Source organism: Oncorhynchus nerka, linkage group LG22 (genome assembly GCF_034236695.1).
Source record: "Oncorhynchus nerka isolate Pitt River linkage group LG22, Oner_Uvic_2.0, whole genome shotgun sequence".
NCBI classification, from domain to species: domain Eukaryota; kingdom Metazoa; phylum Chordata; class Actinopteri; order Salmoniformes; family Salmonidae; genus Oncorhynchus; species Oncorhynchus nerka.
The window spans coordinates 36,834,903-36,856,928 of record NC_088417.1 but is presented as its reverse complement, the minus strand read 5'-3'; the positions used below and the strand labels follow the sequence as shown (position 1 = coordinate 36,856,928).

General features: G+C 42.2%; 1 protein-coding gene across 7 annotated transcripts; it reads left to right on the top strand.

Annotated features, from left to right (window-relative positions):
• Nucleotides 1-462: 462 nt before the first annotated feature.
• Nucleotides 463-15,175, top strand: LOC115105124 (enoyl-CoA delta isomerase 2). Of its 7 annotated transcripts, none has more exons than XM_029626765.2 (11): nt 463-571; nt 1,124-1,202; nt 1,497-1,625; nt 2,560-2,658; nt 3,230-3,412; nt 7,815-7,884; nt 12,205-12,307; nt 12,387-12,507; nt 12,942-13,031; nt 13,170-13,313; nt 14,412-15,175. In XM_029626765.2, exons 3-11 carry the CDS (start codon nt 1,515-1,517, stop codon nt 14,565-14,567), a joined length of 1,077 nt encoding a protein of 358 aa, XP_029482625.1. In that variant the 5' UTR covers nt 463-571; nt 1,124-1,202; nt 1,497-1,514; the 3' UTR covers nt 14,568-15,175. The 7 variants fall into 7 exon arrangements, with proteins under 7 accessions (XP_029482625.1, XP_029482623.1, XP_029482621.1 ...); XM_029626763.2 differs by having other exon boundaries at nt 1,463-1,625; XM_029626761.2 differs by having other exon boundaries at nt 1,124-1,244.
• The last annotated feature ends 6,851 nt before the right edge of the window (nt 15,176-22,026 follow it).

Sequence of the window (22,026 nt, the reverse complement as noted above, 5' to 3'; positions counted from 1 at the left end):
AGCCGAAATGTGCCCAATATTTTTCTCCTGTCTAAATGAAAAGGTCCTATTTTACAATCTCCCAAAATAAATGTGATATCTGACAAGCGACTATGATCTCCTCCATCCTGTCTTGTGTTGTGAAACTGTGGCCTTTTCTCTTTTTTTGGTCCATGTGTCCTCTCTCCTCGTCTCAGTCAAAACCCATTGGATGAGAAAGCCACAGAGGTCCCGCCCCTCTGACCTTCTCCTTCAATGGGTTGTGAGAAGGAGACGAGCAAAGAGGAAACATGACACGAGGAGGGTCCAATTGAAAAGGCACCCCTATTATTGACTTTATGCTCTCTGTCCAGTAGAGGTACGAGATTGCATGAAGATGACGTACGGCGTAATGGACACGTCATGATGTAGGCAAGGCATTAGCCAATGGCGAAAGCAACGAAGGTGAGGGGGAGGGTTCTGGATTGTAAACAGCGAATTAATTGATTCAAATTGTCTTGTACAACCAGGGCTGCTACTGTACTTTGGACTGAAATTACACCACTGTCATGTCTGTAGCTTTACGCATATTTTCACCGTGACGATTTTTCAGGTAAGATTACCTAAAAACACCACACTCACTTGCAAGGTGGATTTACAGCTAACTTTATGTGGACATAGTGCACGGAGCTGAGGTCAAACTGAGTAGATTTTAGTTTAGTTGTTCCGTATGAAGGGAGCAATAGATTGCTAGTTTAGCATAGCTCAATTATTTATTTTCACCATGTAGTTTTAGCTGGTTGGCACGAGAGCCTCTATCGGTGCCTGTATTTAGCTAAGGTTGTCTCAAAGATGTCATGTTCTGCACAGATAACGTTACCGGTTGATTTCTGCACGACTCACGAGCAAGTGGTGTCTGTCTTGCTTGGAAAGATGTTTACTCAACCATGCTTGCTAATAATCGCTGAGCTGTTCTGTAGGAGATCTACCGTACATAAATTACCCTACATTCCAGCGTATCAGCTTTCACCACAAAAGCTTGCATGATGATCTGCTTGGTAGCTAGCTAGTTAATACTTCTAGTTAAAGCAAATATTCTGTGGTTATAACTTGCTAGCCAAAGTAGCTAAACTTTGAATAACTATGACCTTTCCCCCACATCCAGATTTATGAGCCTTGTCTAATCATCAGACCAATGAGGGTGTGTCTAAATACCAACGAATGAAAATCAGAGGAATCGTCAAGTAACTAATTATTGATGGCCCATCGAATTCTGTCGCAACATGGTTGTATCACAAACAGTACTGCAACTCTCACAGTACATTTATGTGTCATCCTGTCCTAATCCTCCCCATATCCAATGTGATAATTTGTGATTTTGCATTTTATTGAAACATTTAGGCTTATGTATAATATTATTTAACCTTTTGTGGCAGTTCATAATTGTTTAGGAAACAGTACCAGTTAGCTATGTCACTCATTTGTCCTGAAATGATCTCTTCAGGGCTGTCCAAGTATAACATATTCCCACTCTGAAGCTGCACACAGCTGATTCTATGATGGGGGCGACGGTGGAGCAATTCAACTGTGCAAAGAGTCAGATGGGCACGCTGAAGAAAGACCCTGGCAATGAGGCTAAGCTGAAAATCTATGCTCTCTTCAAACAGGTGAAAGGTCTTTGTTCTTAGCTACTTGGCTGTCATGTCTCCGAACATCATGAGCGATAGAGGGGGTGGGCAACTTGTTCAGTTTTGCTGTGTCACAGTTGTATTGAGTAGCATCTTGCTGTCACCAGTTGTATTGGATGACAGAAAGCTTTGGGGTTATAGGAGCGGGCCAGTATCTGAACGGTTGAAGATTTTGAATCCCAGGGCTTACAGGAAAAATCTTGAGGGTTGCTGGCATCAACTCGGCTGACTCAACTGACCCTGTATGGGTCTTACCTCAGTGATTCACTATAGGGATAGCCATGCTGAATTCGCCCTCATGTCGGAGGCTAGCTAATGCTAGGTATCAACAGCCAATCCAGTAGGGGCTGGAAACTATAGTAAGCTTTGATTGGTCAATAGCAACACGATGTCGTGGAGTATGTGAATACATTTCAGCTTTTCCCAACTTTGGTCCCGCCCTGTTCACGTTCCATCGCCCATGCTCACGTCGGCCAACGGTCCCCCCGCCCACTTAGGTTCCCTTCATTGAAAATTAATGGGGCTCCATTGTTTTATCGCCCCCTATGTGCTTGCTAGATGTAGTTCTGCCATTAGGCTGTCGTGTGTATATATGTATGTATGTGATTGGGTGTTTGCACGATGGATGCTGTGTCAGCAAAAAGACAAGTTTCCATTGTACAATAGATGAATAACATCTGTTGTAATGGTTGTAAAGCTATCCAGGGCAGTTTCTTATTGGACAAGTCAAAGTAGTCCCTCCCTGTTTCAGTCTGTTTTCTTTCATTTGAGACCTAATGACAATGACCCAGATTGTTAACCTATCAGAGTGCATGAGGGAGACAGGATGAAGAAAGTAAGCACCTTAAAGTCTATTGGAGACACTGATCCTCACATTTTAGTATCTTCTCCTCTCTCTTCGTTGTCTTATTAGGCTACTCAGGGACCCTGTAACACCCCCAAGCCAGGGATGCTTGACTTTGTCGGCAAGGCCAAATGGGATGCCTGGAAGTCTCTGGGCTCTGTATCTCAGGTAATCTGCAGTCTCATTATTGAATATACATAACAGCACTGTCATACACATGTTATTGAATATGCAGTCTGGGATATTAAGCACTTATTAATTCATAACTTATTGTACGAATTGGAATTTGTAACATACTGTATACAGATTGCAAAACATGTTTTTTTAAAATTCAGGATGTAACATATCATACGAAATGGATGATGTAGTTCACAACTTTACAATTTTCGGGGACCCGTTTTGGCTCGTGAGCACTACTTTCAAAACTGCTAGCTGAAATTATACAAAAGCTGGGGAGCAATATACCCATTTGTCTATCAAGGCTATTCCTCCCAAGTTTGTTAAAAACAACAGACGAAAATACACGACTTGTGAGAAAGGTCAAACACAGCTGAAAATGATTATAGTTAATAAAATTAAAAACAAATTAGAAGCAGCCATTCTTATTGAATGTCACAATTTTCAGTGCCCATAAAAAACAACTCTAATGTCCTCAATGTGGTAAAGTGCCATTTTCTTCACACAATGACATTGACAGGCATACATTGATACATTGTATAACTCTCTTCCTCTCTCTCAGGAAGATGCCAGACAGCAGTATGTGGACCTGATTGATTCTCTCCTCGCTCCTGAGGGACCTGTGGTAGCCGCACAGCCCACTGGGAGCGCTGCCACCTTTGACACGCTGCTGGTCTCCACAGAGGACAACGTCACCACTATCCGGTTCAATAGGCCACAGAAGAAGAACGCCATCAATGTGGAGGTACATCAATTAAGTTATTAGGCATTCGTGTCATTGTCTATTCCCTCCTCCCAACATCACCCTTACTGGAAAAAAAACAGGCTTCTGGCAAACATCTAGCGGTGACTTTTGAACTTCTGGAAAATCATTTTGTGAAGCTTGTGGCAAACAATCTGTTTGTTAATAACTCATTGTGTTTGCAAATCAGGTTTTTGGTTACACATATAACTTTAAATGAACTTGCTTCCCAGTGAGAACTAAACTTACTAAACATGTTTTCAATGTCTTAACTTCTCTAGGGTAGGGGGCAGCATTTGGAATTTTGGATGAAATGCGTGCCCAAATTAAACTGCCTTCTACTCAGGCCCAGAAGATAGGATATGCATATAATTAGTAGATTTGGATAGAAACCACTCTAAAGTTTCCAACTGTTGAAATAATGTCTGTGTATAACAAAACTGATTTGGCAGGCGAAAATTTGCAGTTCCTATGCCTTCCACTAGATGTCTTTAGAAATTGTTTCAGGCTTGTATTCTGAAAAAATGAGGGAGTAAGGCCAGTCTGAATGAGTGGTCCCTGCCGTGTCACAGAGCTTTTTAATGCAGGCGACCGAGAGAGTGCCTTTCTTTTTTACCTTTTATATTGACAACGTCGAGGAGCAACAACAGCACAGTTGCAAAGTGGTAGGCCACACAAGCTCACAGAACGGGACCTCTAAATGCTGAAGCGCGTAGTGCGTAAAAATAAATAAGTGCCTGTCCTTGGTTGTAAAACTCACTGTTCCAGTGAAGGGAAATCTTCTCTCTACAGCTTAGAATGACATTCTAGACGATTCTGTGCTTCCGACTTTGGAGGCAACAGTTTGGAGAAGGCCAGTTCCTGTTTCAGCATGCAAGGTACATACAGAAATGGTTTGATGAGATCAGTGTGGAAGAACTTGACTGGCCTGCACAGAACCCTGACCTCAACCCTATCGAACACCTTTTGGGATGAGTTGAAATGCAGACTGCGAGCCAGGCCTAATCACCAAACATCAGTGCCCAACCTCACTAATGCTCTTGTGGCCGAATGGAAGCATGTCCCCGCAGCAACGTTCCAACATCTAGTAGAAAACCTTCCCAGTAGAGTGAAGGCTGTTATTAGCAGCAAAGGTGGGACCCATGATTTTGGAATGAGATGTTCGACGAGCAGGTATCCACTAGGGCTGTGGTAGTCATGAAATTTTGTCAGCCGGTGATTGTCAAGCAAATAACTGCCGGTCTCACGGGTAATTGATCGTTAATTAATAAACACATTTAGCATCTCCTGGCCGCTGACTCAGACCTTTGGAACATCCACAATTTAAAAAAAGTTTAATAAATCCATGTAATATAGCCTAAATCATCACAATAAATCCATTATTTATTTTAAACAGATCTAAATCAACTTGATATGAAGAAAATGTAGTCTATTTCAGAAGAAAAGAATAGCATATCCTGCCTTGTCCTTATGTTTGGTCCTGATCTGGCTGTGGGCTACACTAGTTCATTTAGCAGACAAGATTTGCTTAGAATTCCATGTTATTATTTTATAGTATAAGGAATCTAATTGAACATGGCTGAATAAAATAGAAAATATGTTCTCCAAAATATTTGATGGAGTACGTAGAAACAGGTACTCCTACAGTTGAAGTCGGAAGTTTACATACACTTAGGTTGGAGTCATTAAAACTTGTTTTTCAACCACTCCACACATTTCTTGTTAACAAGCTATAGTTTTGGCAAGTCGGTTAGGACATCTACTTTTTGCATGACACAAGTAATATTTCTAACAATTGTTTACAGAAAGATTATTTCACTTATAATTCACTGTATCACAATTCCAGGATCAGAATACGTTAAGTTGACTGTGTGCATTTAAACAGCTTGGAAAATTCCAGAAAATGGTGTCATGGCTTTAGAAGCTTCTGATAGACTCAAATTATTTCAATTAGGGCATTGGAGGTGTACCTGTGGATGTATTTCAATGCCTACCCTCAACTCAGTGCCTCTTTGCTTGACATGGGAAAATCAAAATAAATCAGCCAAGACTTAAGAAAAGGATTGTAGACCTCCACAAGTCTGGTTCATCCTTGGGAGCAATTTCCAAATGCCTGAAGGTACCACGTTCATCTGCACAAACAACAGTACGCAAGTATAAACACCTTGGGACCACGTAGCCATCATACCACTCAGGAAGGAGACGCGTTCTGTTTCCTAGAGATGAACGTGCTTTGGTGCGAAAAGTGCAAATCAATCCCAGAACAACAGCAAAGGACCTTGTGAAGATGCTGGAGGAAACGGGTACAAAATTATCTATATCCACATTAAAACGAGTCCTATATTGACATAACCTGAAAGGCCGCTCAGCAAGGAAGAATATGTATATGCTGTATAACAACAACTGTATAATTTAGAGTTATTTATGTAACTTTAGTTGTGATAGAAATGTTGATGTATGTTTAGATTTTTATACATTCTAAGGCTGTATGGTGCGACTGATGAGGATTTGAAAAAAGTTGCATTGAAGGCATGAGCTCTGCTTTGTGTTTTTGTGCAGGTTTGTACATACTTCATCAGTCTTTCATTCACAATTTGACAAGCACTTGTTTGGTAGGCTACTGATGATCAGCAGCATCAGACCTTGGAGAAGCCTAATTACTGTGACTAGACGGTCATGTGGAATTTGACTGCCATCATGACTCGTGACCGCCAGTGTTGCGGTAATACGGTCACTGTAACAGCCCTAGTGTCCACATACTTTTGTAATGTAGTGTATATATTTTTCAGCAATAAAATGTCTCTGCCTTGTATAAATGCTATATAAACAAACAATCTAGCTAGCATAAACTGCGTAGGATTGATCACCCTGTCGCTGGCCGCATTTGGGGAGGGTGTATAGTGTGAAAGGCCGAAACACCCTAGGAACCAAAGGTACACTACTGACGATGCACTCCCCAAATTTCACCAGGCTCACTGTTCATGAACTCTTGGAAGTGCTTGCACAAAGGATAGTAACATCTCATCCTGTGTTCTTGGAATCTGGGATTTAGGCCTACTAAATCGAACTTTTAAATGTGTGGCCTACTTTTGTATGTAGTGTCTGTCTCCAGCCAAGCCTAAACAAAATGGATTCAAACTAATCAACTAAATATGATCTTCAACATAGACTGGGGTCTCCATAATTTAAGAGCCAGTTGTCTACTAGTTGTTTCTTTTTCCTGACTCAGGTGTATATTGTTCTAAAATGAATTATTGTTAACTTACATCTCAAAGCCATGCAAGGAACCTTGACCTGGTGCACACATTTCTCTTTCCTTAGTTTGAAGCCTTCAGTCAATCTGTCTTGATTACATCTAGAAAGAAAGAGAGAAGGAACAACACATGAACAAGATGAGCTAGCTACTAGTTTAAAGCAATGAAAGATCTAATTGTTACAAAGTCGGAATTTACATTTATGATAATACATTTATTTGCTTACCTTATCAAGTTTGAAGACGATTCACTCAAAGGGTTTTGATGCATCCTCTTCCAACACCATGGCTAAGGGAAGGGTATCCATCTACGATGCTTTGTCAAATCAGCTAATATTGTTGCTACCTTAGCTGTTGTGCTAGCTAACATTTTACTGAACAGTGACACTAGCATATTGAATGGCATATTGTTATTAAAAGACAACAATGTATTCACCTAAAAAGGTTTAGGCAAATAATTAGTTAGCTAGCTAGCTATCACATTAATTGTGCACAAATATGATAGCTAGCTAAGCGCTAGCCAGTCAATGGTACTGATGGATTGAAACTGATAAACAAAATGTGTTTCACTCTATCCCATAAAGCATAACATTGCTAACTAGGCATCAATTAGCTAACATAATTATGAAGTTTAATTAAGTTAGACACTCACTGGACAACTTTGGTAAGTAGCTAGATAACTGTTGGAAAATGGAAACTAAGCTTTCTTCTCCCACAGACTGGTCATCAGCTGTTACTGGTCTTGGAACTGTCTTTGCCACTAGTGTTATTGCCATATTGTTGCCAAAGCTTTGCCGCAGATTCACCAGTGGCATTTTGTGACATGCCTTGTAGAGTGGCTTACGAAGGTATTCAACCCCCCTTAGCATTTTCCCAATTTTGTTGCCTTACAACCTGGAATTAAAATTGATTTTTTTTTTGGGGGGGGTGTGTTTGTATCATTTGATTTACATAACATCCCTATCACTTTGAAGATGCAAGATATGTTTTATTGTGAAACAAACTAGAAATAAGACAAACTGAAAACTTGAGCGGGGATGAGTACTTTTTGCAAAGCACCTTAATAGTGAAATTTCCAACTGCCTATGCACATCCCAAATATCCAGTAATCATCCAGTTCTTCAATTCTATTGTTTTCCTCCTTCTATCCAGATGTACAACGAGATCATCAAGGCTCTGGAGGAATCTGGCAAAGATGACTCTGTCATTACTGTAATCACAGGTAGAGCCAACCAACCTATTCATCCCATTTGAAATAGTGAATCCGTTAAAGAGAGCATCGGTGATATGAATATATATAATTTATCTCCAAATAGCTACTTTCGTTAGCACGTTTTGTAAACAAATCCAGTCACGAAGCGCTTTCACTAGGATCAGACAAAATGTCAAAACGTTCTGTTACAGTCCGTAGCAAACGATGTATAGAATCAATCTTTAGGATGTTTTTAACTTAAATCTTCAATAATGTTCCAACCGGAGAATTTCTGTGTCTTCAGAAATGCAATGGAACGGGAGCTACCTCTCACATTACCGCGCGTCACGAGCCTGTGGCACTCTGCCACTGACTCAAAGAGCCCTTATAAGCCTCAAACAATTTTCTAAAGACTGTTGATATCTAGTGGAAGCCTTAGGAAGTGCAACATGACCAATATCCCACTGTATCTTCAATAGGGGCTGAGTTGAACATTGACCAACCTCAGATTTCCCACTTCCTGGTTGGATTTTTTTCTCAGGTTTTCGCCTGCCATATGAGTTCTGTTATACTCACAGACATCATTCAAACAGTTTTAGAAACTTCAACGTGTTTTCTATCCTAACATACCAATTATTATATCCAAGCTACTCAATACTGCCCCTCAGTCACCAAGAAGTTAAAGATTCACATGTGAGGCTATGTGCTAAACAACAAAAGATTTCAAGACTAAAGGCTGGCTTATACTACGGGTGTGTTCGTAATTTTAATCTGGAGTGCCAGAGTGTGCTCAGGGCGTTCGTAACTCAGAGCTTTATGATTGTTCGTTCGTAAATTCAAATAGTTTCGTTCTCAGAGCGTTCATAGCGCACACTGGACGCTCTGGCTGAAAAGTAGGGTTGATCCGATCGTTCTGACCTAACAGCAGTCAAGCACCTTAGCTAACTGACTAATCGACAGTTTTCACAGTGACTACGTAAGCATTCTATTGAAATAGTTACTTGCATAATGGAGTCTTGTTTAGGCATGTAGCTAGCTAACTAAACAGTAAACCATAATCCCAACTCATAACGTTACTTCCCTGCATGAATCTGCAGGTAGCTAACCAACCAGGTTCAACTACTACACAGATCATACACATAATGTTAGCTAACTAACAGTAAACTTTCTGACAAAATTAGTAACGTGAAAATGTAGCTAGCTAGACTATTTTACCCATATACATGGATGGACACTTCTCCCTCTCTGTCACGGATGCCATGGTTGCCCTTAGTTTAAAGATGTAATCCGGAGACAGGTGTTTTATACAACAGCCTTCTGTGTTCTTTTTTCGACTCTTGTCTGCATATTTGCAATTAAACACCAGAATTTTCTCTATCATACTCTAATTCCACTGATTTCAAAACTTGGTCCTCCAGAACGTGGAGAGCAACTTTTATGCATTTCTACAACGTAATATCTTTCAAAAAAGCAGAGTCACAAAGGATTACCTACCCATACTGACCAGCTCATATTATAGACAGAAGCGCGCTACATGGCGGACCGATCGGACCTCGTCTCTCGGCATGTCCAGTCCACTCATTATCTAGCGGGAAGGTTATGGATTTTTTTTGTGGCTAAACAAACTAGGCTTGTAATTTAACAATTTTATTAATATTTACAGATGGCATACAAGTTTGTTATTAAGGCACATGAAAGTTCACATGTTCCAGACGGCCAAAAAAAAGTTTACGTTCATGTGGCGCTCCTGTGAAGTAGTGCCGTGTGACATATGCCTAGTTTCCTGAAACGAGTAACATACAGTGAATTCAGATTTCCATATTGTTACGTTACAGCCTTATTCTAAAATGTATTTAAAAAATACTCAGCAATCTACACACAATACCCCATAATGACAAGGCAAAGACAGGTTTTTAGAAATGTTTGCAAATGTATTCAAAATGAAAAACAGAAATACCTTATTTACTTAAGTATTCAGACCCTTTTATATGAGACTCGAAATTGATCTCAGGTGCATCCTGTTTCCATTGATCATCCTTGAGATGTTTCTACAACTTGATTGGAGTCCAGCTGTGGTAAATTTAACTGATTGGACATGATTTGGAAAGGCACACACCTGTCAAACTAAGCCATGTGGTCAAAGAAATTGTAGAGCTCAGAGACAGGATTGTGTCGAGGCGCTCATCTGGGGAAGCGTACCAAAAAATGTCTGCAGCATTGAAGGTCCCCAAGAACACAGTGGCCACCATTATTCTTAAATGGAGGAAGTTTGAAACCACCAAGGCTCTTTCTAGAGCTGGCAGCCCGGCCAAACTGAGCAATCGGGAGAGAAAGGCCTTTGTTAGGGGGGTGACCAAGAATCCAATGATCACTCTGACAGAGCTCTAGAGTTCCTCTATGGAGATGAGAGAACCTTCAAGAAGGACAACAGCCTTTGCAGCACTCCACCAATCGGGCTTTTATGGTGGAGTGGCCAGACTGAATCCACTCCTCAGTGAAAGGTACATGACAGCCCTCTTGGAGTTTGCCAAAAGGCACCTACAGACTTTCAGACCATGAGAAACAAGATTCTCTGGTCTGATGACACCAAGATTTAACTATTTGGCCTGAATGCCAAGCGCCACATCTGGAGGAAACCTGGCACCATCCCTATGGTGAAGCATAGTGGTGGCAGCATCATGCTGTGGGGATGTTTTTCAGCGGCAGGGACTGGGAGACTAGGCAGGACCGAGGCAACGATGAACAGAGCAAAGTACAGATATCTTTATTGAAAACCTGCTCTCGAGCGTTCAGGACCTCAGACTAGGACGAAGATTCAGCTTTCAATGGGACAGCAACCCTAAGCACAAAGTCAAGACAACCAAGGAGTGGTTTTGAGACAAGTCTCTGAATGTCCTTTAGTGGCCCAGTCAGAGCCCAGACTTGAACCTGATCGAACATCTCTGGAGTGACCTGAAAATAGCTGGTCTGCAACGCTCCCCATCCAGCCTCACAGAGCTTGAGGGGATTTGCAGAGAAGAATGGGAGAAACTCCCCAAATACAGGTGTGCCATGCTTGTATCGTCATACCCAAGAAGACCCAAGGCTGTAATCGCTGCCAAAGGTGCTTCAACAAAGTACTGAGGAAAGGGTCTGAATACTTATGTAAATGTAATATTTCAGTTTCAATTATTTTATAAATGACCAAAAATCTCTAAGAGCCTGTTTTTTCTTTGTCGTCATCTTATTCAACCTTTTATTTAACTATTCAAGTCAGTTAAGAACAAATTCTTATTTACAATTGTGGCCTATCCCGCCAAAGCCTAACCCGGATGACTTTTGGCCAATTGTGCGCTGCCCTATGGGACTCCCAATCACTTCTGGTTTTGATACAGCCTGGAATGGAACCAGGGTCTGTAGTGACGCCTCTAGCACTGAGACTCAGTGCCTTAAGACCACTGCTCCACTGGGGAGCCCCTACATACAATACCCCTTTGTGGTACTGTGTGTAGATTGATGAGGAAAAATAACAATTGAATACATTTTTGAATAAGGCTGTAACCTAACAAAATGTGGAAAAATTCAAGGGGTCTGAATACTTTCTGAGATCACTGTATGCACTGCTGGGCCAAAAATGAACACTTGGACTAAAGAAAAGCCAGAACACAATATATTACACACGGTTTATTATGGTGCACAAAAAAAGCATGTGGTTGCAACGTACTGTGCGTGGGTTTTTCTTTCTTTAGTCCACAGGTGTCAATCTCATTCCACGGAGTGCCAAGTGTCTGGGGGTTCTCTCCTCCCTTGTACTTGATTCATGAATTAAGGTCACTGATTAGTAAGTGTCTCTCCTCACCTGGTTGTCTAGGTCTTAACTGAAAGGAAAAACAAAAAAAACAGCAGGCTCTCCATGGAATTAGTTTGACACCCCACCCCTGCTTTATATCTTTAAAGGGGCAATCTGTAATTGCTACATCCATTTTTCTGACTTTTAAATTAATGATATATAGCCACTGAGTCTTGAAAAATACAATTTATAAATCCCTCTTTAGCTTCAACTGTCTAACCCCACCAGAACCCAAAATATAAGCTGTAAACGATGTAATTGTAAACAAACACTCTATAGCCTTAAAACATGATTAAATGTTGGAAATTGCTGTCGTGGATGGACAGCCTCTGTCTATTAATTTAAGAGTACTTATATTTCACCAGCCCCATCCCTTTGGATTTTTACCAAATCGGTGGCGGGGTGCCCCCTTTAATTCTTTGAATTGCCCCTTTAAGTCTTTACAGTGATGCAGTGACTTGCAAATAGTGCTCCAGTCTTCTTAATTGTTAAATGTGGCTATTCTTGTTCACCCCCTCAAGGTAGTGGAGACTTCTACTGCAGTGGCAACGACCTGACAAACTTCACCAAAATCCCTGAGGGCGGGATGCAGCAGATGGCAAAAGATGGAGGCGAGTTGCTGAGGTAAGGACTTACCCAAAAAGAGCAAGCAAGAGGTTCACTTTGAGAGAACCATTTTTATAACTTGTGTGTGGTTGTATAGGGAGTTTGTCAAAGCATTCATCGACTTCCCCAAGCCCCTGATTGCAGTGATCAACGGTCCGGCTGTGGGCGTGTCCGTCACTCTACTGGGCCTGTTCGAGGTGGTCTACGCCACGGAGAGGGTAAGGTGCTTTGTCATGTCCACTCAGTGTTAGCTTAGAACACGTTTATATCTTCCCTCTATATATATGTATGTTAGTTGATGGTACAAGACTAGCATTGGTTTATATTAGGGGTATCAAACTCCGGTCCTGGAGAGAAACTGGGTGTCCAGGCTGTGGATCCTGTCCACCAACACTGACATATTGACTATGATTAGTTGATTTTCTGAAACTTGTGTTGATACTGGGCTGGATGAAAAGCTCTCCAGGATCTTAATTTGAGACCACTGTTTTACATGCATACCTCAATCGAGGTCAAATAAGCAAAACAGTGTTGTGACCACTAGCACCACCCATACCACTACATTGCCATTCTCCACTTCCATTTTTCACTATACTCTGCCGTAAGCGGTTGGGGCTGTTCCTGCCTAACTTGTGCCCTCCCCTCCTGACAGGCTACATTCCACACCCCCTTCAGCCAGCTGGGACAGAGCCCAGAGGCCTGCTCCTCCTACACCTTCCCCAAAATGATGGGCAATGCAAAGGTATGGATACTCCCCCTTGTTCCTTTGCTGCAACTGATGCATTTCATAGAGGGGTTTTCCCAGGTATTTATTTTACTTTTGTTCTTTCACTTGAATGAAATTACACTAATGGACAACATTGTCATGCTCTGTGACTAGGCCAGTGAGATGCTGCTGTTCAACAAGAAACTGACAGCCACCCAGGCGTGTGCCCAGGGCCTGGTTACCGAGGTCTTTCCCGACAGCAGCTTCCAAACCGAGGTGGCCACCAGACTGAAGGCTTATGCCAAGCTTCCCAGGAATGTGAGTCAAATCCCCAGCAAACATTGAACATCAGGAAACATTTGAAATGTTTGTGTGTTTTGTATAAAGTTGTGTATTCAGAAACATTCCTGAACGAATCAATATGGATGAAAGCTGGTTGTATTTTACATAACTTCCTTTCGGAACGTTCCAGGAATTTTGTATTGTGTTATTGGCCATGGCTGTGCTTCTGTGGACGGACTCCTTTTCACTGTAAACTGTGACCGGAGCCACATTCTGCACATTGAATTTCATTCACAATTTCATTGACATTTTCAACAATGTCTGATTTGATTACAGCACAGTTTACAGTGATTTGAATGAATATTCCAAAATGTTAAGTGTCAGTAATATAGGACATGGCAGTATATATAGGTCACAATATTACATAATCACTCAAATAATAAGCAGGGAAAATGTTACAGGAAAGCGTCATTCATTCTGTATAGTCTGATGGCGATGCTACAATATGTGCACAATTGGTAGGCAGTTAGAGACAACTAGGAAGCAAAATTATAGTTGTAATATGGTTAAAACACAGATTGTTCTGCTTCAGAACAGTAGGAAGATAAGCCAATAATTGTTTGTCATGTTGTGAAGGCTTTAAATAGATTTCAGCTCATATTCAGCCGTTGATTCCGCTGTGACACTGGTCGTTTGGGCAGTACCATTCACTTACTATTGGGCAAGGCATAACCAAAACACAATTTAAATGCATCCACAGTTTCTAAAGTCATAGGCTTGATGCCTTTATTGCATGCAAGGGATATGGGACCAACCTACTTATGGTTCCCTAAAAAGGTGGACGAGAGGCATAATGTGCTTTTTATTTCTAATATAAAAAAACTGCTATGCATGAAAGTACCATAAAGGACTGTAGACATCAATTGATATTACATCCAAATTGCTGGAGTACAGGGCACTGCATTTGAAAACCTGTTTATTATTTTATGTCAGTATAATGAAACCATAGACACATTTCCACATTTTGTGGACAGTACCGTTTAAAAAAAATCCACTTTTGTTTTGTATCCACATTTTTATTCTGTCTCTTTGACCTTTTACTTTCTTCCTATTGCTGTTTCCTGGCTGTCCTAGTCCCTAACACTTTCCAAGCAGCTGATCCGTGGGACAGAGAAGGAACGTCTCCACACTGTCAACGACCAGGAGGTGGAGCGCCTGGTGGAGCGCTGGCTCTCAGACGAGTGCATGCAGGCCATCATGAGCTTCTTCCAGGCTAAGGCTAAGCTGTGAGGAGGTGATCCTCCCCCTGCAGAGTCCCGCAGACAGAGTCCCACGGAGCAGAGCGCCTAGCCTGAGTGGTGTTCATTAGGTACCAAGCAGAAGAAAAATCTGACTTACAGGGAGTGACTACTACTACCTGTTCTTAGAAGAAACACAAATTTCTATTTTTGATTTTTTTAAATGTATTCCATTGCGTGCCCTAATGAGCATTACCCACATAACACCAGCCTTAAGCAGATGCCTTATTTTCTACTGTTTTATCGGATTGGCTGTGTAAATTAATTATAATAATACACAAAAACCCATTCTGTACATTTGACCGTTGACCTGGTTGGTTTTGCATTTAACATATCTGGGCATTCCCTGTTTTGAAACACCTTTGAGGGAATGTAACTTACATGGACTTATGCTACCAAGGGGTGTGTATTGTAAATTGAAGGTGGGTGGTGCCTTAGTCCAGATGGCCTTAGGACTGAACAAAGGCTTTGGAATTACCTTCCAAGAGGAAGTGTCTTGTGGTTTTATATGCACAAAAAAAATCATTTGTGGAGATGACATTGTTTCACACGTCCAACTATATCTGTTTGAAAATAAATCTATTTCTGCAATCAAGCAAATATGTTTTTCAATGTGTTTTTGTGACAAAGGGACAATGATTTGAGGAAGAGGATAGGGATGGGTTGTAGGATAAGTCTGCCCTTTCCCTTAATATTCCACAGAGGGCGTACTGCACCAACAAACAAAAAACGTATTCAACAGCTCTTCAGCCTTCATGCCAGAAATGTGAGTTTGTCCCTTTTCATTTGAAAGATGAACTATGGAAGTGTATTTGCTAATTGTATACATAGGTTTGAATGTTATACCTAAATTATATCAATATGAATCAATTTCTCATGAAACCTGTATGCTTTTCCTCATGGGTATGGGGAGGTGTGCCTCGTCTGTCCAATAAGCTAAATACGGGACAGACAATATTTCTGTCCATTTGGAGTGACCCCTTTTGGCCCAATAGCACCCCAGAGGCACATTCCAACACTTCATCTATTGAGACCCTCCCCACTAGATGGCATAGGTCCTCTATCCATTGCATTTGGTTTGACACTGCCAACGCAGTGTACCTCAAGGCATGAGAGATAAGTACATTTCTTTTGCATGATGTTCCATACTAACACAACTGAGATGGAAAATACAACACATTGTCCACACCTGTCTGTCCCTTACCCTTACGGGGGGCCCTGCTTTGCATGTCACACCTGGTTTTCTTAACCTTTCCCTGATCGATAACACGAACATAACCTGCTGTTGCCAAACAAAACACTTAAAATGTCTTATTTACTATCTGTGGGCTGCAAATTCAAATGGTTGTGAATGGAATGGATATGGAACGTGATAAATTGGGTACAACGCTAGTGTAACAAAACATCGTTTGAAGTACGATAAACTAGACTCCTCTGTATTTAGAATAATGGAAATTCAAACAAATTATGTTTAAGGTTGTACCACCCTTTCAATAAGTCATACCTTTTGTGAAATCAGTCACTTTGAATGTAACCAAGACTGGTCAAATAAATAAGTCATAATGAATGGTGTTGACTCATTTGGATATATTCAAACCTCATCAGCACTGAAATCTACCAAGGAGATTATAAATCCTACAGTGAACTGACATTGAGGAATCAATGAAGTAATGAGTAGATACAGTACCAGTCAAAAGTTGACACCTACTCATTCCAGGGTTTTTCTTTGTTTTGACTATTTTCCACATTGTATAATAGTGAAGACAAACTACGAAAAACACATATGGAATCATGTAGTAACCAAACAAGAATTAAATCAAAATATATTTTATGAGATTCTTCAAAGTAGCCACCCCTTTGCCAAGTGTGCAGAGATAGTCACCTGGAATGTATTTCAATTAACAGGTGTGCTTTGTTAAAATATTAATTTGTGAAATTTCTTTCATTAATACGTTGGGGCCAATCAGTTGTTGTGACAAGATAAGGGTGGTATAGATAAGATAGCACTATTTGGTAAAAGACAAGTCCATATTATGGAAAGAACAGCTCAAATAAGCAAAGAGAAATGACAGTCCATCATTACTTTAAGACATGAAGGTCAGTCAATGCGGGAAATTGCAGTCAGAAAAATCATCAAGCGCTATGAAGAAACTGTCTCTCATGAGGACCGCCACTGGAAAGGAAGACCCAGAGTTACCTCTGTTGCAGATGATAAATAAATTATTTACAGAGTTCAAATAACAGACACATCTCAACATCAACTGTTCAGAGGAGACTGCATGAATCAGGCCTTCATGGTCAGATTGCTGCAAAGAAACCACTACCACGCCTCGCTTCGCGTTCCTAGGAAACTATGCAGTTTTTTGTTTTTTTTACGTATTATTTCTTACATTAGTACCCCAGGTCATCTTAGGTTTCATTACATACAGTCGAGAAGAACTACTGAATATAAGATCAGCGTCAACTCACCATCAGTACGACCAAGAATATGTTTTCCGCGACGCGGATCCTGTGTTCTGCCTTACAAACAGGACAACGGAATGGATCGCATGCAGCGACCCAAGGAAACGACTCCGAAAAAGAGGGAAACGTAGCGGTCTTCTGGTCAGACTCCGGACAAGGGCACATCGCGCACCACTCCCCAGCATTCTTCTTGCCAATGTCCAGTCTCTTGACAACAAGGTTGATGAAATCCGAGCAAGGGTAGCATTCCAGAGGGACATCAGAGACTGCAACGTTCTCTGCTTCACGGAAACATGGCTTACTGGGAAGTCGCTATCCGATGCGGTGCAGCCAACGGGTTTCTCCACGCATCGCGCCGACAGAAACAAACATCTTTCTGGTAAGAAGAGTGGCGGGGGCGTATGCCTCGACCAACGAGACATGGTGTGATGAAGGAAACATACAGGAACTCATCCTTCTGTTCACCTGATTTAGAATTCCTCACAATCAAATGTAGACCGCATTATCTTCTAAGAGAATTCTCTTCGATTATAATCACAGCCGTATATATCCCCCCCCAAGCAGACACGTTGATGGCTCTGAACGAACTTTATTTAACTCTTTGCAAACTGGAAACCATTTATCCGGAGGCTGCATTCATTGTAGCTGGGGATTTTAACAAAGCTAATCTGAAAACAAGACTCCCTAAATTTTATCAGCATATCGATTGCGCAACCAGGGGTGGTAAAACCTTGGATCACTGTTACTCTAACTTCCACGACGCATATAAGGCCCTGCCCCGCCCCCCTTTCGGAAAAGCTGACCACGACTCCATTTTGTTGATCCCTGCCTACAGGCAGAAACTGAAACAAGAGGCTCCCACGCTGAGGTCTGTCCAACGCTGGTCAGACCAAGCTGACTCCACACTCCAAGACTGCTTCCATGACGTGGACTGGGACATGTTTCGTATTGCGTCAGATAAAAATATTGACGAATACGCTGATTCGGTGTGCGAGTTCATTAGAACGTGCGTTGAAGATGTCGTTCCCATAGCAACGATAAAAACATTCCCTAACCAGAAACCGTGGATTGATGGCAGCATTCGCGTGAAACTGAAAGCGCGAACCACTGCTTTTAATCAGGGCAAGGTGTCTGGCAACATGACCGAATACAAACAGTGCAGCTATTCCCTCCGCAAGGCTATTAAACAAGCTAAGCATCAGTACAGAGACAAAGTAGAATCTCAATTCAACGGCTCAGACACAAGAGGCATGTGGCAGGGTCTACAGTCAATCACGGACTACAAGAAGAAACCCAGCCCAGTCACGGACCAGGATGTCTTGCTCCCAGGCAGACTAAATAACTTTTTTGCCCGCTTTGAGGACAATACAGTGCCACTGACACGGCCTGCAACGAAAACATGCAGTCTCTCCTTCACTGCAGCCGAGGTGAGTAAGACATTTAAACGTGTTAACCCTCGCAAGGCTGCAGGCCCAGACGGCATCCCCAGCCGCGCCCTCAGAGCATGCGCAGACCAGCTGGCCGGTGTGTTTACGGACATATTCAATCAATCCCTATACCAGTCTGCTGTTCCCACATGCTTCAAGAGGGCCACCATTGTTCCTGTTCCCAAGAAAGCTAAGGTAACTGAGCTAAACGACTACCGCCCGTAGCACTCACTTCCGTCATCATGAAGTGCTTTGAGAGACTAGTCAAGGACCATATCACCTCCACCCTACCTGACACCGTAGACCCACTCCAATTTGCTTACCGCCCAAATAGGTCCACAGACGATGCAATCTCAACCACACTGCACACTGCCTAACCCACCTGGACAAGAGGAATACCTATGTGAGAATGCTGTTCATCGACTACAGCTCGGCATTCAACACCATAGTACCCTCCAAGCTCGTCATCAAGCTCGAGACCCTGGGTCTCGACCCCGCCCTGTGCAACTGGGTACTGGACTTCCTGACGGGCCGCCCCCAGGTGGTGAGGGTAGGCAACAACATCTCCTCCCCGCTGATCCTCAACACGGGGCCCCACAAGGGTGTGTTCTGAGCCCTCTCCTGTACTCCCTGTTCACCCACGACTGCGTGGCCACGCACGCCTCCAACTCAATCATCAAGTTTGCGGACGACACAACAGTGGTAGGCTTGATTACCAACAACGACGAGACGGCCTACAGGGAGGAGGTGAGGGCCCTCGGAGTGTGGTGTCAGGAAAATAACCTCACACTCAACGTCAACAAAACTAAGGAGATGATTGTGGACTTCAGGAAACAGCAGAGGGAACACCCCCTATCCACATCGATGGAACAGTAGTGGAGAGGGTAGCAAGTTTTAAGTTCCTCGGCATACACATCACAGACAAACTGAATTGGTCCACTCACACTGACAGCGTCGTGAAGAAGCAGCGCAGCAGGAGGCTGAAGAAATTCTTGTCACCAAAAGCACTCACAAACTTCTACAGATGCACAATCGAGAGCATCCTGGCGGGCTGTATCACCGCCTGGTACGGCAACTGCTCCGCCCTCAACCGTAAGGCTCTCCAGAGGGTAGTGAGGTCTGCACAACGCATCACCGGGGCAAACTACCTGCCCTCCAGGACACCTACACCACCCGATGTTACAGGAAGGCCATAAAGATCATCAAGGACATCAACCACACGAACCACTGCCTGTTCACCCCGCTATCATCCAGAAGGCGAGGTCAGTACAGGTGCATCAAAGCTGGGACCGAGAGACTGAAAAACAGCTTCTATCTCAAGGCCATCAGACTGTTAAACAGCCACCACTAACATTGAGTGGCTGTTGCCAACACACTGTCATTGACACTGACCCAACTCCAGCCACTTTAATAATGGGAATTGATGGGAAATGATGTAAATATATCACTAGCCACTTTAAACAATGCTACCTATATAATGTTACTTACCCTACATTATTCATCTCATATGCATACGTATATACTGTACTCTGCATCATCGACTGCATCTTATGTAATACATGTATCACTAGCCACTTTAACTATGCCACTTTGTTTACTTTGTCTACATACTCATCTCATATGTATATACTGTACTCGATACCATCTACTGTATGCTGCTCTGTACCATCACTCATTCATATATCCTTATGTACATATTCTTTATCCCCTTACACTGTGTATAAGACAGTAGTTTTGGAATTGTTAGTTAGATTACTTGTTGGTTATCACTGCATTGTCGGAACTAGAAGCACAAGCATTTCGCTACGCTCGCATTAACATCTGCTAACCATGTGTATGTGACAAATAAAATTTGATTTGATTTGATTTTAAAGGACACCAATAATAAGAAGAGACTTGCTTGGGCCAAGAAAGATGAATAATGGACATTAGACCTGTGGAAATCTGTCCTTTGGTCTGATGAGTCCAAATGTGAGAGTTTTGGTTCCAACTGCCGTGTCTTTGTGAGACGCAGAGTAGGTGAACGGATGATCTCTGCATGTGTGGTTCACACCATGAAGCGTGGAGGTGCTTTGCTGGTGACACTGTCAGTGATTTGTTTAGAATTCAAGGCACACTTACCCAGCATGGCTACCACAGCATTCTTCAGTGATATGCCATCCCAACTGGGTTGCATTTAATGGCCTCCACAATCACCCCACCTCAACCCAATTGAAATGGTTTGTGAGGAGTTGGACCACAGAGTGAAGGAAAAGCAGCCAACAATTGCTCAGCATATGTAGGAACTCCTTCAAGACTGTTGAAAAAGTATTCCAAGTGAAGCTGGTTGAGAGAATGCCATGTGTGTGCAATGCTGTCACCGAGGCAAATAATCTAAAATGTAAAATATATTTGTTTTATACTTGTCTGGTTACTATGTAATCCCATATGTGTTATTTCATAGTTTTGATGTCTTCACTATTATTTTACAATGTAGAACATTGTCAAAATGAAGAAAAACCCTTGACTGAGTAGGTGTATCCAAACTTTTGATTGGCACTGTATATATATAAAAGGAAATATCCATATAGAGATGTATAGCCTAGACAGACATAGCCAGGTAAGGAACATTTGCAGTGATCTGTTCATTAACTCCTACCTGCCGTGATGCGGCACATGTTAGCATTGTCACTGAAAGGCGAACGTTGAAACACCAGTCTCCTTTGTCCAGGAAGTTAGCCACTTTATCGCCCAACTTTCCTCTCCGGGCAGTCAGCACCGCTTCACAGTCACGCTTCACCCACCGCCCCCTGATGACCCATCCAACCAAATGTTCGCATTTCCAGAAGTGGCTGGGCAATAACACAGAGTAGGGCCCACAACATTTTGAATTCCGCTCTTGGCGCTGCAACCCGGGCCAGTGTCCAAGGACAGACGGATTGGAAGACGGGTAGTGGTGGTGGAGCTATTGTGCCGGTATTACATTTTTGTTTAAAAGCCAGACGGTGGCTCCCTCGCCGGTTGAATAGTCAATGTTTCAGTGGGTTGGGCCCAGCATAATGGACTGTTGTGGTTTCCTTGTAGAATGTACCGTCGGGCTCCTCCTGATTCACAACCTCTGACAGATTAAGTCAAATCGAAAAGACATCCGACTGTGTCATGTTCATTTTGAGTTAAAAAAAAAAGAAAAACATCTTATGCAGAGCAGTTAATCTACCATTACAAGTGTTGAGTGGAGGCCTCTGAAACCCATGTCTATTTTATTTTAAATGGGTGCTGGCAATACAAAACAGCTCTATGATGGGATGATAACTCAGAAGCTTGTTACTTCTCTGGCCTGATTCAATCATTCCAAAGTGATAGAAACACAAGATCAACGTCGTAAACTCAAGACTCATGAGAGCAACACTATCCCATATTACATAAAACTACAGCACCATCTCAAACCCCCTTTCCCTCTGAAGCTGAAAACAGATCAAACCCTATAACAGAGGCCATCCCAGCCATCGCAATCACATCAGAGTCTCTCTAATTATATGATGGAATTGACCGACTTGACTGATACTTCCATTGAAAACTAGG

Bases quoted from the DNA above. Each gene is read 5' to 3' on its own strand.
- LOC115105124 (XM_029626760.1), top strand. The intron at 1,626-2,559 runs GTGAAAGGTCTT...TTGTCTTATTAG, and splicing joins TCTATGCTCTCTTCAAACAG to GCTACTCAGGGACCCTGTAA. The intron at 12,508-12,941 runs GTAAGGTGCTTT...CCCTCCTGACAG, and splicing joins TGGTCTACGCCACGGAGAGG to GCTACATTCCACACCCCCTT.